This window comes from Ictidomys tridecemlineatus, chromosome 9 (genome assembly GCF_052094955.1).
Source record: "Ictidomys tridecemlineatus isolate mIctTri1 chromosome 9, mIctTri1.hap1, whole genome shotgun sequence".
In the NCBI taxonomy this organism is placed as follows: Eukaryota; Metazoa; Chordata; class Mammalia; order Rodentia; family Sciuridae; genus Ictidomys; species Ictidomys tridecemlineatus.
In genome coordinates this window covers 133693576-133707482 of record NC_135485.1, presented here as the reverse complement: position 1 = coordinate 133707482, position 13907 = coordinate 133693576, and the positions used below count along the sequence as shown (strand labels likewise).

The 13907-nt window shown below is 38.7% G+C and overlaps 1 protein-coding gene across 14 annotated transcripts in view; it reads right to left on the bottom strand.

Moving 5' to 3' along the window:
- Nucleotides 1-7279: 7279 nt before the first annotated feature.
- Nucleotides 7280-13907, bottom strand: part of Elf2 (E74 like ETS transcription factor 2) — a 103698-nt gene continuing 97070 nt past the window's right edge. For all 14 annotated transcript variants that reach the window (XM_078022115.1, XM_078022118.1, XM_078022120.1 and 11 more), the window contains 3 exons: nucleotides 10724-10916; nucleotides 9472-9822; nucleotides 7280-9043 (listed from right to left, as the gene is read on the bottom strand). In XM_078022115.1, the coding sequence (XP_077878241.1) occupies nucleotides 8419-9043; nucleotides 9472-9822; nucleotides 10724-10916 (1169 nt within the window). In that variant the 3' untranslated portion in view covers nucleotides 7280-8418. The remainder of the gene's footprint in view (nucleotides 9044-9471; nucleotides 9823-10723; nucleotides 10917-13907) is intronic.

The following is a 13907-nucleotide window of genomic DNA, read 5'->3' as shown; positions in this document are numbered from 1 at the left end:
TGCTGTTGATGTCTTGTCTTTTTAGTGCAAAAAGAATCTGGGAGCAGATTGATTGTTGATGCAGTCACATGGTGATCCACTCTAGCCACTGCTTCATGGAACCTCACACCACAGTGGGCATGCCCTGGTTTCTGTGGCTGTGGCTTGGCAGCACCCAGTATTTGCTTATGTGGTCCCTCAGTGCCCAGGCTGCAGGTCCCCAGCATGGCTCATCCAAACATTCCAAGTTGGAATCTCTCTCAGAACAAATGAGGTTTTTAGTGGTTTTGTACAGAGAAGAGCATGGGACTACCTGGGAAGAAGAGCAAGCAGGGAGAACCACTGCACCAGGGCACTGGAGAGTCTTAGATGTCTGGTGGTGTCGTGTTGTTGAGAAACAGTAGGGTCAGAGTGCTTTACTCCACAGACCAACCTAAGAGAAACTACGAGAGCCTTAAGCAGGCAAATCCAGGTGAGGATGAAAGCCAAAATTACTTAGAATTTCAAATATCACCAACAAGGGTTGGGGGGAATGTGGGGTGGTTAGGAAGACCACTGGGCAAAAAGGTTTCTGGAAATATCAGTAAGTGAACATTATAAGGTAAGGAGATTGAGATAAACCCACTGTGAAACTTGTGGCAGGAGGCTGAATGTTTACTTTAAGGAAATGCTTCTGTTGTTTGATTTTCTTGTTTTCATTTGAAGTATAATTATGTGAGCATTCTGGTCTGAGAATTTTGGAAGAATATATCAATCTTGTGTTTCATGTTTTGAGTGTGTCTTGTAAGTCTGTTTTTGTGACAGCTTTGCTCTGTGGACTATCAGAGTAACCTGAAGGTATAATGGTAAGTTAACAAATTGTTGCACAGCACTAAATATAGATTCTAAAATTTTAAGTAGGTTCTATGCATAGATTCCTCCCATTCCATTACTAGGTACTTTTAGGTCCTGGTTTTCCTGTGTGTGTGTGTTTTGTGTGTGTGTGTGTGTGTGTGTGTGTGTGTGTGTGTGTGTGTGTGTGGTGTTGGGGATTGAACCTAGCCAGGGCCTTGTGCCTGCAAGGCAAGCACTCTACATGTAAGCCATTGGATAATAATACTTAAGGTTCAAAGTGAGAGGGAAAGAATGACCCTGTACTTTGTGTCCTAACCACACCTGTTTTTGGCCAAAGAGAATAGCCATTTTTTTTTTAAGAGAGAGTGAGAGAGGGGAGAGAGAGAGAGAGAGAGAGAGAGAGAGAGAGAATTTTTAATATTTATTTTCCAGTTCTCGGTGGACACAACATCTTGTTGGTATGTGGTGCTGAGGATCGAACCCGGGCCGCACGCATACCAGGAGAGCGCGCTACCGCTTGAGCCACATCCCCAGCCCGAGAATAATCATTTTGAAAGGTCAAAATAGGTGAGGGGATGATAGAATGGCAAGAAATTTGCAGTTTTGAGTTCTTAAGTCTTGATTTATAATGTAGAAATACCTGCTTTGAATGAATACCCACAGCTGCAGGTCCCAGACTTCTTTGGAAACCTCACTTAAAAGGAGACTGCAGTGGAAGCCCTGCCTCCTGACAGAGCCTGGCTGCCTCTAAGCATCTGGTGAACTTGGACTAGGTGGATCTCCACTGATTGTTTTTGCTTTGGCAAGGAAGATGTGCTCTGAAACCAAAGTTAATAGCTGAATTTTAAACATTGTATGACATTTGTTGGCATGCATTCTGCATATTTATTAATTTTCATTACCACCCTTTTTCTTGCCTAGTTTCTTCTATTTTTTATTGACTTTTATTATTTATTCACAGCATTTAAAAAAATTTTTTTTTCAGTACTGGGATTGAACCCAGGGCACTTAACCAATGAACTGTACCCTCAACCCCTTTAATTTTTTTTTCTCAAAAAACAAAATAACCAAATTTAGTTAGTTTGACATTTTCTCTGATCTAAAGAGAAAGATGTCAATAAACAAAAAAAAAAAAAAAAAAAAAAAAAAACCTAGGACATACATACAGCCACCTACCCTGATGAATTCAGATAATCTAAAAGAAAAAAAGAAGGGCAAAAGTTCTGTTCAACAGAGAAATTCATCTTCGCTTTTGGAAGATGTTTCCATGTCCCGTTCCATGTCCTCTTCCTCTTGTAGCCACTTGGGCCTTCAGAATAGCAGCTTTTCCCTGGCTACCCGCTGAGCCTTAGTTTGTATTTTCCATGCTCTATTTTTTTCTTTTTTGAAACATGGTCTCACTAAATTGCTAAGGTTGATCTCAAACTTGTGATCCTCCTGCCTCTGTCATCCCAGCAAATGGACTTACAGGCATGCACCACCATGCCCAGCTTCTTACCTACATTTTAAAGAATAAGACAAGCACTTTTTTTTTTTTAGTCATTTGCCACATAACTGTTTTAAATCTTCTATCATTCAAAATTCAAGTCTTCCCAGCCTCCTGATACTCACATGTGACCCCCAATCTGACCTCACCTGGCATATTATATGAGAAACAAATCTTTGGTGTACCTGAAGAAATCACCCAGCAAATTCTGCAGCATTTTAAAATTCGGTTTGTGAGATGGGTGCAGTGGCACATGCCTGTAATCCCAGCTACTCAGGAGACCCAGGCAAGAGGCTTGCAAGTTCAAGACCAATGTGGGCAATTTAGCAAGACCCTATCTCAAAAAATAAGAGCTGGGGTTGGGCATAGCTCAGTGATAGAGAAGGGAAGTGAATCAATTTGTGAGAAATCAAGGACATTTACTAACCTTGTTTTCTCCCCTGACCCCCTTTGTTTTAGATGGATAGGGTGGGGTTGAGCCTAAAAATAAACTGGGAACCCCAGGAGGTCAACCACTGACCAGGTGAACTTAAGAACTTTAGGTTCTTCACTGAGATTGCTCCACCACTGAGCTACATCCCCAGCCCTTCTTACTTGGAATAGGATTTCACCAAGTAGCCCAGGCCAGCTTTGAACTTACCATCTCCCTGCCTCGCCACACCCAGCTTTTCTCCAAGGTTGCTCAAAAACTAAAAACTTACTGCTGCCACTGCCCAAATAGTTATGATACTCTGGGGAACTGCTTCCACACTTCATGAAACTCAAAACTAGTGTGACCTTGACAGGGCATTTGCCTCTTAAAATACATTTTGAGGACTTGGGCTGAGGCTCAGTGGCAGAGCACTTGAGTAGCACATGTGAGCATTGGGTTCGATCCTGAGCACCACATAAATATATAAAATAAAGTGCATCTATTAAAATGTGTATATTTAGATATACATATCTAAAGTGTGAGAAAAAGGCTTTAAAATCAATAGGACATACAGTAAAACATGAAGCTTTTTTTTTTTAAAAGAACCATTTTTTATGCTTAATATATTTCAAACTATCTTTTCCTAGTTGCATGCTTTAAGAACTCTCAGATTAGCCCCTAATCCTTAGACTCTGCTTGCTGTAGCTGCCTGGCAAGGTTCTCACCTGGCTGCACAATGCAATTACCTAGAGATACTTTTACAATACCAGTCAATACCTGGCTGCCACCCCAATCACTGTCATTTCGTATCTGGTATTGAATGTGCCCTGAGCAGCAGTATTTTCCCAAGTAATTGGAATGTACAGCAGTTAGCACTGTTTGGTCGTGGTAACAGCCTAAAACCTCAACATGTATGTTACTTATTTTACTGTTTTGGATGGTGATTTCATTATTTTACCTTTTTGAACAGCAATTGGATTTGTTTGAGAAATCATTAAATGAAATCTACCATAGAAAGGATTTTCTCAAAGTTAAACATACTAAAGTGGGATGGAAGAAACAGTATTGTGGGAGAAGACAATTCTTGTTTTAGATTGCAACCTACTCATCAGTTTTTGTTGTTTTTGGTGGTATTTTGCATTCAATAGTTGGTTCACTTGGATTATGTCCTCACTTTGGAAACTGCAATATTGTTTAGTTCTGAACTCCAGCATTACTGCTTAGTTGAGGTATTCAAAGAGTGCTGGATGCTCAAAATAGTCTTTGCTGTAACTGATGCAGCGAGGTAAATTGAATCCACTGATATTTGCCAACAGTATCTTACGCTACTTAGGGCTGACTTCACTGTGTACCAAGTTCCTACAGTTTTTAGAGGCAATAATTATTATAACAATGGGACTGAAGAAAACAAGTTCACAATCACAGAGGCCTCAGTATTGTGAACAGTCAAAATCTGTAGAGGGAACTGTTTTGGTGGATTTTTTAACAAATATTTTTCTCAGTTGTAGATGGACACAATACCTTTATTTTTATCTAGTGCTGAGGATCGAATCAGTTTCTCAGGCAAGCACTCCCCCACTGAGCTACAACCCCAGCCCCAGAGCAGTGGCATTGATAACTGAAACTAAAGTAAGGTTGGTTATTCTCACCTGCTCGGAGACTTACAGTGAAAGGATCATAGGAAACTTCGTAAATAACCTCAAGGCCAAAGTTTTGTCTTTGGGAAGAAGTTTATCTGGTTATTAATAATTAACATAACTTGCTTACACAAAGTGATCAGAAACATATGCTTCCTAAGTGTACAATGTCAAGTGTGGCCACTAGTAATGTTCCAGTGCCATCCTTATGACATTCTGGCTTCACCTCATTGTCACTTTTTCTTTGACCAGTTCGATTTCCCCTTCCTACAGCACTTGCTGCTGTTGCCTGTCACATCTTAGGACATACTTCATCTGTCCTTTTATTCTCCAGTCCTTGACTTCTACTCCTGTGTTTGTACACTTGGCTCACCCCAGTCTCAAAAGTAGGAGCTCAATGAATAGCACCCTGGATGGTTTCCAAGCCCATTTCAGAAATTTCTGCTTATATGTCAGTCTTTCTAGCCAGATGCCAATCAATTTAAAGCAATCACAGTGGTGTGAGTGAAGAAATTTGCATGTTAGAACGTTTCAGCAGATATCTCACCAGTGTTATTACTGGGAGGTTTGGGACCAAACAACCAGGACAGGGAGGATAGGAATGGAAGATATTTAAAAGGCACAATAGAATTTGATGAGTGGATATGAATAAAGTATCAAGAATGGCGCTGGGATTTCCTCTGGCATTAGTAATGGGTTGCGGGTAATGTCATTTCAGTGAAATGAACACATTTTGGAGGGGGAAAGAGTTGAATTGGTACATTCAGGAGGAAAGAACTAGTTGGCAATTAGATGAACTCATCTAATACTTGAAAATCTAGTCTGGAACAATAGATTTGGTAGTAAGAACCATATATAGTCATAGGCAGGACTAACAATTGCTAAATAACTTTGTTAATCCTCACAATTCTGAGGAAAGGAGCCATAGAACCTTGCTGGAAACCCAAAGGATGGATGGTAAGGTGGTGTTTAAGGAAGGAAGGAAGGAAACCAGAGAGATTACCATAGAAAACTAAAGGACTTTTGAGGCACAGACCAAAGATATGAGATCATATGAAATACTGAAGTATTTACTTGCTTTGGAAATTGGATTATTAGAGATCTCAATGAAAACTGTGTCTAAGCCAGAATTCAACTTAAAAAGACAGAATGATAGGCTACTGACTGTTGGAACCAGGGGACCAAGGCAAAGCAAAGGGAAAGATGGTGAGAATAGAAGGCAGGTGGCTGCTTCCTGAGACATGGAAAGGATGACAGCTGTGGCTGATTCCCTGTAGCAAGGGTTCCAGAAATGGGGTGAAGGTGTGTTAGTGAGTGACCATGTTCTCTGTAAAGAGGTGTGCTGGACATCTGCTGAGAGCAGTGCAAGCTCCATCTCTGCCACCTAAGGACAGACGGCTGAAGCTGGGGGGGCACAGAGTACAAGAGTGTCGAGGCATGGCCACACGGCTTTCCCCAAATATGCTAGACCAAAAAAAAAAAAAAAAACAAATAAAAGTTACATTGATTGACAGTTTGGAAGGGCTGAGATTAAAAGCCATAGTTTAAGATGTGGAGAGGATGCAACTGATTGTTAGATACTCTTAGCTATTGTCAACCTATATGTTCCCAAATTCAGGCTTTGGATGAATTTATTTTAAGATAGACACTAAGATTTTCAGGCAGAGTGGTGGAGGTAGTGGATACAGCACAGGAAGAAGGCATTCACTTGAAATTCAAGTGTCTTTAGATATCTTCCATAGTATGTGACTGATTTTAGTAAATGTTAGCAAAATCCCAAAGTGTCTATTCTGAGTGTCTCTAATATGATCATTTCCTGGGGAGGGGGCCAGGGATGGAATAAAATATAATCTTTGACCAAAAGGAGTATTATGGAAGACATGGTGAAAAAGAACATAATACAGTAGGTACCAAAACATACAGTACCAATTTTCACAACTTGAAACATTTAGGAGAAATTCTAAAGGGAAGTGGACTTTGAGATTAACTTCCAAATAGGATGAGCGAGACTCAAGCTTTTATTAAAAAGTACCATCAGGTCCGGGTGCAGTACACCTTTTAATCCCAGCGGCTCAGGAGGCTGAGACAGGAGGATCAAGTTAAAGGCCAGCTTTAGTAATTTAGTGAGGCCCTAAGTAACTTAGAGAGACCCTGTCTCAAAATAATAAAAAGGACTTGATATTTGTTCCACCGTAAATTGCCCATGGGTTAAGTCCTTAATACCCAACCCCAAAGAAGTACTATCAGGACTTCTGATTAAAACAGGAGCATTTTAAAACATCTTTTGGAGCCAGGCACAGTAGCGAACGTCTGCAATCCCAGCGGCTTGGCAAGTTGAAGAAGGAGGATCAAAGCCAGCCTCAGCAGTAGCAAGGCGCTAAGCAATTCAGTGAGACCTGTCTCTAAATAAAATACAAAATAGTGCTGGGGATGTGGTTCAGTGGTCAAGTGCCCCTGAATTCAATCCCTGTACCAAAGAAAAAATCCTTTGTCAATCTAAGTAGTATCATCAAATGTATAAAGGTCAAAAATATCAAGAATCCATTCATCTAATAAACAAATTTTCTTTGTAGTAGAGCATTAAGATGCAGAGTCACAGGACCTAGTTTTGTGTGAAATTAGGCAATTCAAGTTATGTTTTTGGTACCAATTTCTTAACCTGTAAAAGGGCTAGAATTACTTGTACTTCTTACCCTCCGAATGAGAACCAGATGGCTTGACTCTGAAGTGTCACATATATAAATTCTTTAAGTGTGGTAACTAAAATACTAAATTACATAAAGTAGATCATTATAGTTCATGATAAAAATTAGGAAGGACTTGGCAGCATGCAGATGTTTGCCGAATATTCTTATACTAGGAAGCAATAGAAGTGGCATTTCTTCACACTTGTAAATATTGTTAAAAATATCACCAGAGACCAAGACAAGATAAATTTCATTTCTATATTTCAGAAAACCTACTTGAATACACTTTGAAACAAGAGTACAACAAAATAGAATATACTTCAAATGTTGAATATACAAACTATTATAGTTCAAATCTGAACACTGGTACTTTCCCTCTTAAACTTTTAACTAAAAAAGAAAGAAAAAGTAAAAGAAATAAGGAAAAAAAAAAAAAGAAAAAGAAAGAAAACAAATGCCAGGTACTAGAGCTACCCGACAAAAATTCATGCTGCGCCTGAACTTCCAAGTGACAGTAGAACTGAAACTGACGTGTCTGCACAGATACCAGGGCTGAGTGAATGACACAGGCATGTTACAGCAAAAGGCCAGAGCCAACTGTTAATTTGTCCACAATTAAGAAACTGACAGACTTAAAACTACCATATAAAATGTTACATGTAAATTCTATAACAATACTGTGCTAGGTACAAGATTTTTAAAATTTTTCTTTTAATAAAAAAGCTTTACACAAACAAGCCATTAGCTTATTTCAAGAAAAGAAAACCGAAAATTAGTCTAAGGCCTTTGTTTTAAATCAGCTTAAGCTATATGATAAAAAAAAAAAAAAAAAAAAGTCGCACTAGATCTTTTTTGCTATCCTCTTTCTGAAGCTTTTGGATCCATTCTTCAATTCACATTCTATAATACCTATATTAGCAGAGTCTTCACATAGCACCAGTTAAGTGAGTACTGTGCGAACACAGTAATAATTGCTGGTATGCATATAAAATGCATCAAAAATTGCTCTATGTAACAATGAGATCACCCATCCCAATCCCTCCCCACTGAAAACTATATAGCCTCTTACAGATGTTAGTGTTCCAAGTCTTAGTGTAACTTGATATTGTAGTGAGCTGCTTGGTCCCTTTCAATCCTTTTCCTTATTGACGGGTTCAGTTGTTTCCTACTGTAAGAGGCAGTTTTCTGTCAGCATCTCAATGTGTAGTTCATTTCCCACTGAAACATGGGATAGGTAATTTATTTCCAGTAAGTTTGATTGTTTTCTTATAAGCATTAAAAATGTTTTAAAGTCTTCCTTTGACTTTTCTTGATGACTTCCCTTGCAAACGTTTATGTCAGTACTACCACTAACAGTCTAAAAGTCCACAGTGGAGCTGCTCTTTATTTCTCACATGTCACTAGTCCTTCGGTCTTCATAGTTACCGGAAGGGCAAGAGCTGAAGGGGCGCTAACAACCACCACGTGGGTCACTGTCTTATTTCCATCTGCCGGTTTTTCTTCCACCAGCTGCAAAGTTTTCACATCATGTTCCTGCTTTTTTACTACTGCTTCTGATTTAACCTCTGGCCCTTTTATGACCGCACTGATAACTCGAGGAGGAGTCTGGCCAGATGCCTGTTGAGTGGGCACCGATAGTCTCATTACAGGTGTGCCATGGGCTATTGAAACAGGGGTAAGTGCTCTCACAGCCAATGGGGTTCCAACAATGTTAATGCTTCCTGATCCAGTCAAATTGGACTTTGTCTGCAGTTGACACTGTGCAAGCTGTGTAGCTGGGATGGTAATGATTTTGGCAGGCTGCATGGTGATTTTGTCTCCGTTTTCAGCAGAGGCTGGCATCACAGTAGGGATTGTCTGAATGACTACCTTTGGAGAAGTCGCTGTTGTTGGACTAGTGCTGGTTATTAATGGTGCACCTGCATTAACCGACTGAACTGCCACAGTTGAAATCTTCTGACCCAATGATGTCATTACAACAGGTACTTGCATTGCCACACGAACTGTCCTAGTAAATTAAGAAAGAAGTTGGTTATAATTGATGCTTAATTAGGAAATGAGTCTGTGCAAAAAGATGAATAAAACTCCAAAATGTATAAAATTTTACAGATAAACTGGCAATCCAAGCTTAAAATATGAAATACAATAAAACAAATTAAGAAAAAATTAAAGCCCACATTATAGGTCCATCCAGGGTTGCTCTTGCCTAATATGTACAAGGCCCTGGGTTCAACTCTAGCATCGTGGAAAAGGAAAAAACAAAGGTCCGTCTATGCAACCAGAAAAAACAATTCAAGTTACTTGAGGCATCTCCTTTAACAACAAGAGTATTTAAAATACCAAGCACTTTTTAAAGTCCTAACAACAGTGGATTTGTAGAATGTTATAATACGTTCCAAAAACAGTACATGTTACAAGTAACTATATGCCCCTCACCTTGGAGCTGTTGCTGCTGATACAGAAGCCGTAGTGGTCGGAGACCTGGAGGAGGCATCATGAGCAGGGGAAGTGATATTCACCACTCTAGCTACACCCTTTTCTGTTCTGGAGCAGTTTATAGGAGAAGAGTTTTTTCCACCACGAACAGAAGTTGCTGCTTTCAGGAGACTTTCTGCAGACAGTGACACTCGTTCTAATGATTTCTCATCAGCAGCTGTTGCTAAATCTTCATTGCAGGTTTCACTTTTGTCATCATCTATGACCACTATGTTTTTTGGCATATCCTTGAACTGATACACAAGCCTCTGACCTTCAACTTTTGCAAGAATTCCCCGTTGGTAGTAGTATCTGAAAAGGGGAAAAATTACTAAATAAATCAAGTGTATTATCAGCCCCCTATCCAAAAATACAAAAACATGCACAGCAAACACCAGCATACATTCTCCTATCCCTGTAAGAGAAGGAAGAGCTTAAGGCATGGACTGCTCAAAAGGTTTCAGATATGCAGCAGAAATGAAGTAGAACATGATACCATAGGCCCTATAATGGTGAGATCTGTTAAACAGCTAGCTAATTTGATTCTTTTTTATGCAGGAAGGGGGCAATAATGGAGACTAAATACAGGGGCACTCTGCCACTGAGCTATATCCCCATTTTTATTTTGAGGCAGGGTCTTGCTAAGTTCCTGAGGCTATCCTCAAACTTACAATCCTCCTGCCTCAGGCCTCAGGACTCCAGAGCTGATAAGATTACAGGAATAAGCCACCATGCTCAGCCACAACTCTTTTAAAGGTTATGAAAACAATGTTAAATTATATGAACAAATTACTTGAGTCACACTTACTAAGTGAGATGAATCTATGGGATTTGTGACTACTATCACATAATACCCAATGTGTTTGTTTATAAATACCCTTAGTATGCCAACCACATTGAAAATTTTGTGGATTTCTCAAACAGACAAAACTTATGAAAATATTTCGTGTCAAGAGAAATCCATTTATAACAAAATTGCAAGAAATTAAAAAGCTAAGTAACTTTCGAAACTTTTTGAGGGGGGTTAATTTTTTTAAAGGCTTACAACTTGTAAAAAGGATTTTTTTTCCCTGTAGTTTTCAATGATGCTGAAATTATAGGCATGTGGATCAAACTCCTCGCTCTTTACCTACTTCCCAATCTCAGAAACTCCTCTAACAATATAGAGATATATACAAGTTGTGTTTGAAAACTAGCTCATTTGTGTTCTTACCTTAAAGCTCGTCCCATAGTTTCATAATTCATGTCCGGTTTGTTCTTATGCTTTCCCCAAAGCTTAGAGACAGCCTTTGAATCCACAAGCTTGAATATACCCTTTTCTCTCTGAGTCCACTTAATATACCGAGGACACGTATTTTTATCTTGAAGTAGATCTAAAAGAAACTCCCACAAATAGGTTGTGTTTCCTTTAAAAACAAGGCAAAAACAATTAACACAATTAAAGGCAAATAAAGTATCCTTTTTATAATTTAGAATGCCTGCCGGAACTCTGTGGCACACAACTCTAATTCCCAGCAATGTGGGAGGCTGAAGCAGGAGATGCAAATTTAAAGCCAGCCTCAGCAACTTGGTGAGACCTTGTCTTAAAATGAAAAAATAAAAAGGGCTGGGAATGTAGCTCAGTGGGAGAATGTCCCTGGGTTTAATCCCCAATACCTACCCCTTCCAAAATAAATATAAAATAGAATCCTGAATATACTTGCTTGCTGATCTTAAAAACTGCAGTTTCCAATTATGATTCTAATAAAATAAATGTCCTGGGTTTTGTACTATCATGTATCACTGAATTCTAGAGTTTGAGTTTAGTGAAGAGAAAGACATAATTCTTAGCACAAAAGTTAACCTGAATTAAACAATCAAATTTATTAATTTGCAAAGGTCTAAAATCTGAATAAGTTTATATATACCTGTGTTTATTGTATTATACAAGACTAAATTCCATATCAAAACTAATCAAAAGGCACTATTAGTTTTATTAAATAGGCCAGCGATATATAATAAAATGTGAGAAACTTTTTGGCATCAGTCTTAGGATCTTTTCGATCCTAAGATCCTACATCCCCAGTTCTTTTTTTATTTTGACACAGGGTTTCACTAAGTTGCTAAGGCTGGTCTCAAACTTGAAATCGTCCTGTTCCAGCCTCCTGAGTAGCTAGAATTTTAGGTGTGTGTCACGGAACCCAGCAACAAATTCTTGCCTTTGAAACCAGATTTTTAAAAAAAACTCCTCATCTTTTTCTGCTGATTATACCAGTTTAACAAAAATAAGTAATATAAGAACAACTCAAAGACATTTGTGCTTCAGTCTTAAACATGAGCTTCTTAAATGGACTACTAGAAAGAAATAGGGTGATCCCTAAAATTAGTATTTATCAAATGTCAGCTATACCATTAGCTATGGATCGCACAACTAATATTAAAATCTGAAACTGAGGAAATACATTATTCATCACATATAGTGCTTAAGTGCAATAGAGGATACAGAATAAAATTTAAAACCTGGTTTCTGCCTCAAGGTATTTACAATTTAATAGACAAGAAACAAAAAGTAGATAAGTTAAACAACACTACAGGAACAGTATATCAGAAGGCAATGCATAATTACATTCCAAATGAATCACAAAGAACAATGGAACCTCAGGAATGGGAATAAAGCAGGCTGGCAAAACATCACAAAGACTTAGAAATTGGCTGAAGTTTGCATAAAAGAAAGGAATCTGGGCAAATAAAATAAGGAACTTAATCCCAAAAAGAAGAAAGAAACCCCGCCCACCCATTGGAAAAGGGAAGAGAAGTGGGCAGGGGTCATGAGAAAAGCAGGCTTTTCAGGTTTCTTTTATTCCCTGTGGAGCCTTCAGAAGCAGAGGTTCTGAAATTGATGAAAGAAAGAACACCACCACTGGGCCACCAAACAGTCTCCATAACCTTAAACCCAGACCCAAGCTACAGGCTACCTGAGAAGCTTCCAAACGGAGCTGCCAACCCAATTCTCCTTTAATGGACACACTGACACTCTTTCTCTGGTATTTAATTTTTAATCTGGATTTCCCTCAAAATTAGACAAATTCATAGTTCCAGAATGGAACCAAGTATGCATCTCTCAACCTAAAAAGACTGACCCTCAATTTTCACAAAATTACATTAACTATCTCTGAAGCTCTATTACATCAGCATCATTAACCTAGCAACCGATGAACCATGTATCAACAACATTAAGATTTGTTGCTGGGGGCATTTTTATTTTATTTTTATTCTATTCACAGCCAGGGGATTATCAGGTCCTTAAAGCAGACATAGCAAAAGTGAGCAAAGGCTTTATGCTGGAAGAAATTTTTATACAGCAGAGACAATGCCTAATACATAGCAGGAGTTTGTTTGAATGCTTGTTGAATTAATTAAATTCATCAACATTGCTTGGTTATCTTTAAAAACTCCACTCAAGTTTCCATCCAAGTTAATTAACAATCCTAGTTTTGGTTTTAAGGAAAACAAGATTCAGAAAGGGAAGACTTCTTTCAGGTAAACCCTATGTCATTTTGTAAAGGAGGAAACACTGCTAGATTTTGAATCCAGGTTTGCTTAAAACAAGTGTCCACATTGTAACATCTGCCTCAAGTTTAAGACTGAAATTTTAATGAAAAGCAATTTTCAGGCTGGGGGTATAACTGTATGGTAGAATGCACGCTTATTAGAATATGAGAGGCCCTGGGTTCATTCCCAACACCGCAAAAAAAAGGGGTGTGGGAGGAGGATTTGACTGGTAAAAATAGGTCATCACAAAATTTTTCTCCAGAATTATAATTTATCTATCAAATCTTAGTCTGTTACTTGAAGTCATTTTACTCAATGAATTAAGAAAACAGAGTGGGGGAAGCTTATTGCAGTTTTTTATTTTTAGTGAGGATACACATATTTTCAAGCAAAAAGTTTTTCAAATCTTTTTTTTTTATTTTTTTTTAAGAGAGAGAGAGAGAGAGAGAGAGAGAGAGAATTTTTAATATTTATTTTTTAGTTCTTGGCGGACACAACATCTTTGTCTGTATGTGGTGCTGAGGATCGAACCCGGGCCGCACGCATGCCAGGCGAGCGCGCTACCGCTTGAGCCACATCCCCAGCCCAAGTTTTTCAAATCTTAAGTTTTGTCTCATGACTGAAATTTGCTGATGAGAAAATTAAATTCAGCCTTGTATAGCTTTAAACCAGTTAAAAAAGAATGTTTCAGAAACAAGTCTTAGTTGTAAACTCTTTCAATTCAAGTGGCTCTGTGTGGGGATGAGTGCTAGTATATACACACACGCCCCAAAACCAGCGCCCCTAAGAAGGATGTGCATCAAGCTGTCCTAAGGATGTCAGGACCTCTTGATACTACCCCCAGTGTTGCTATGGCTATAGAATCT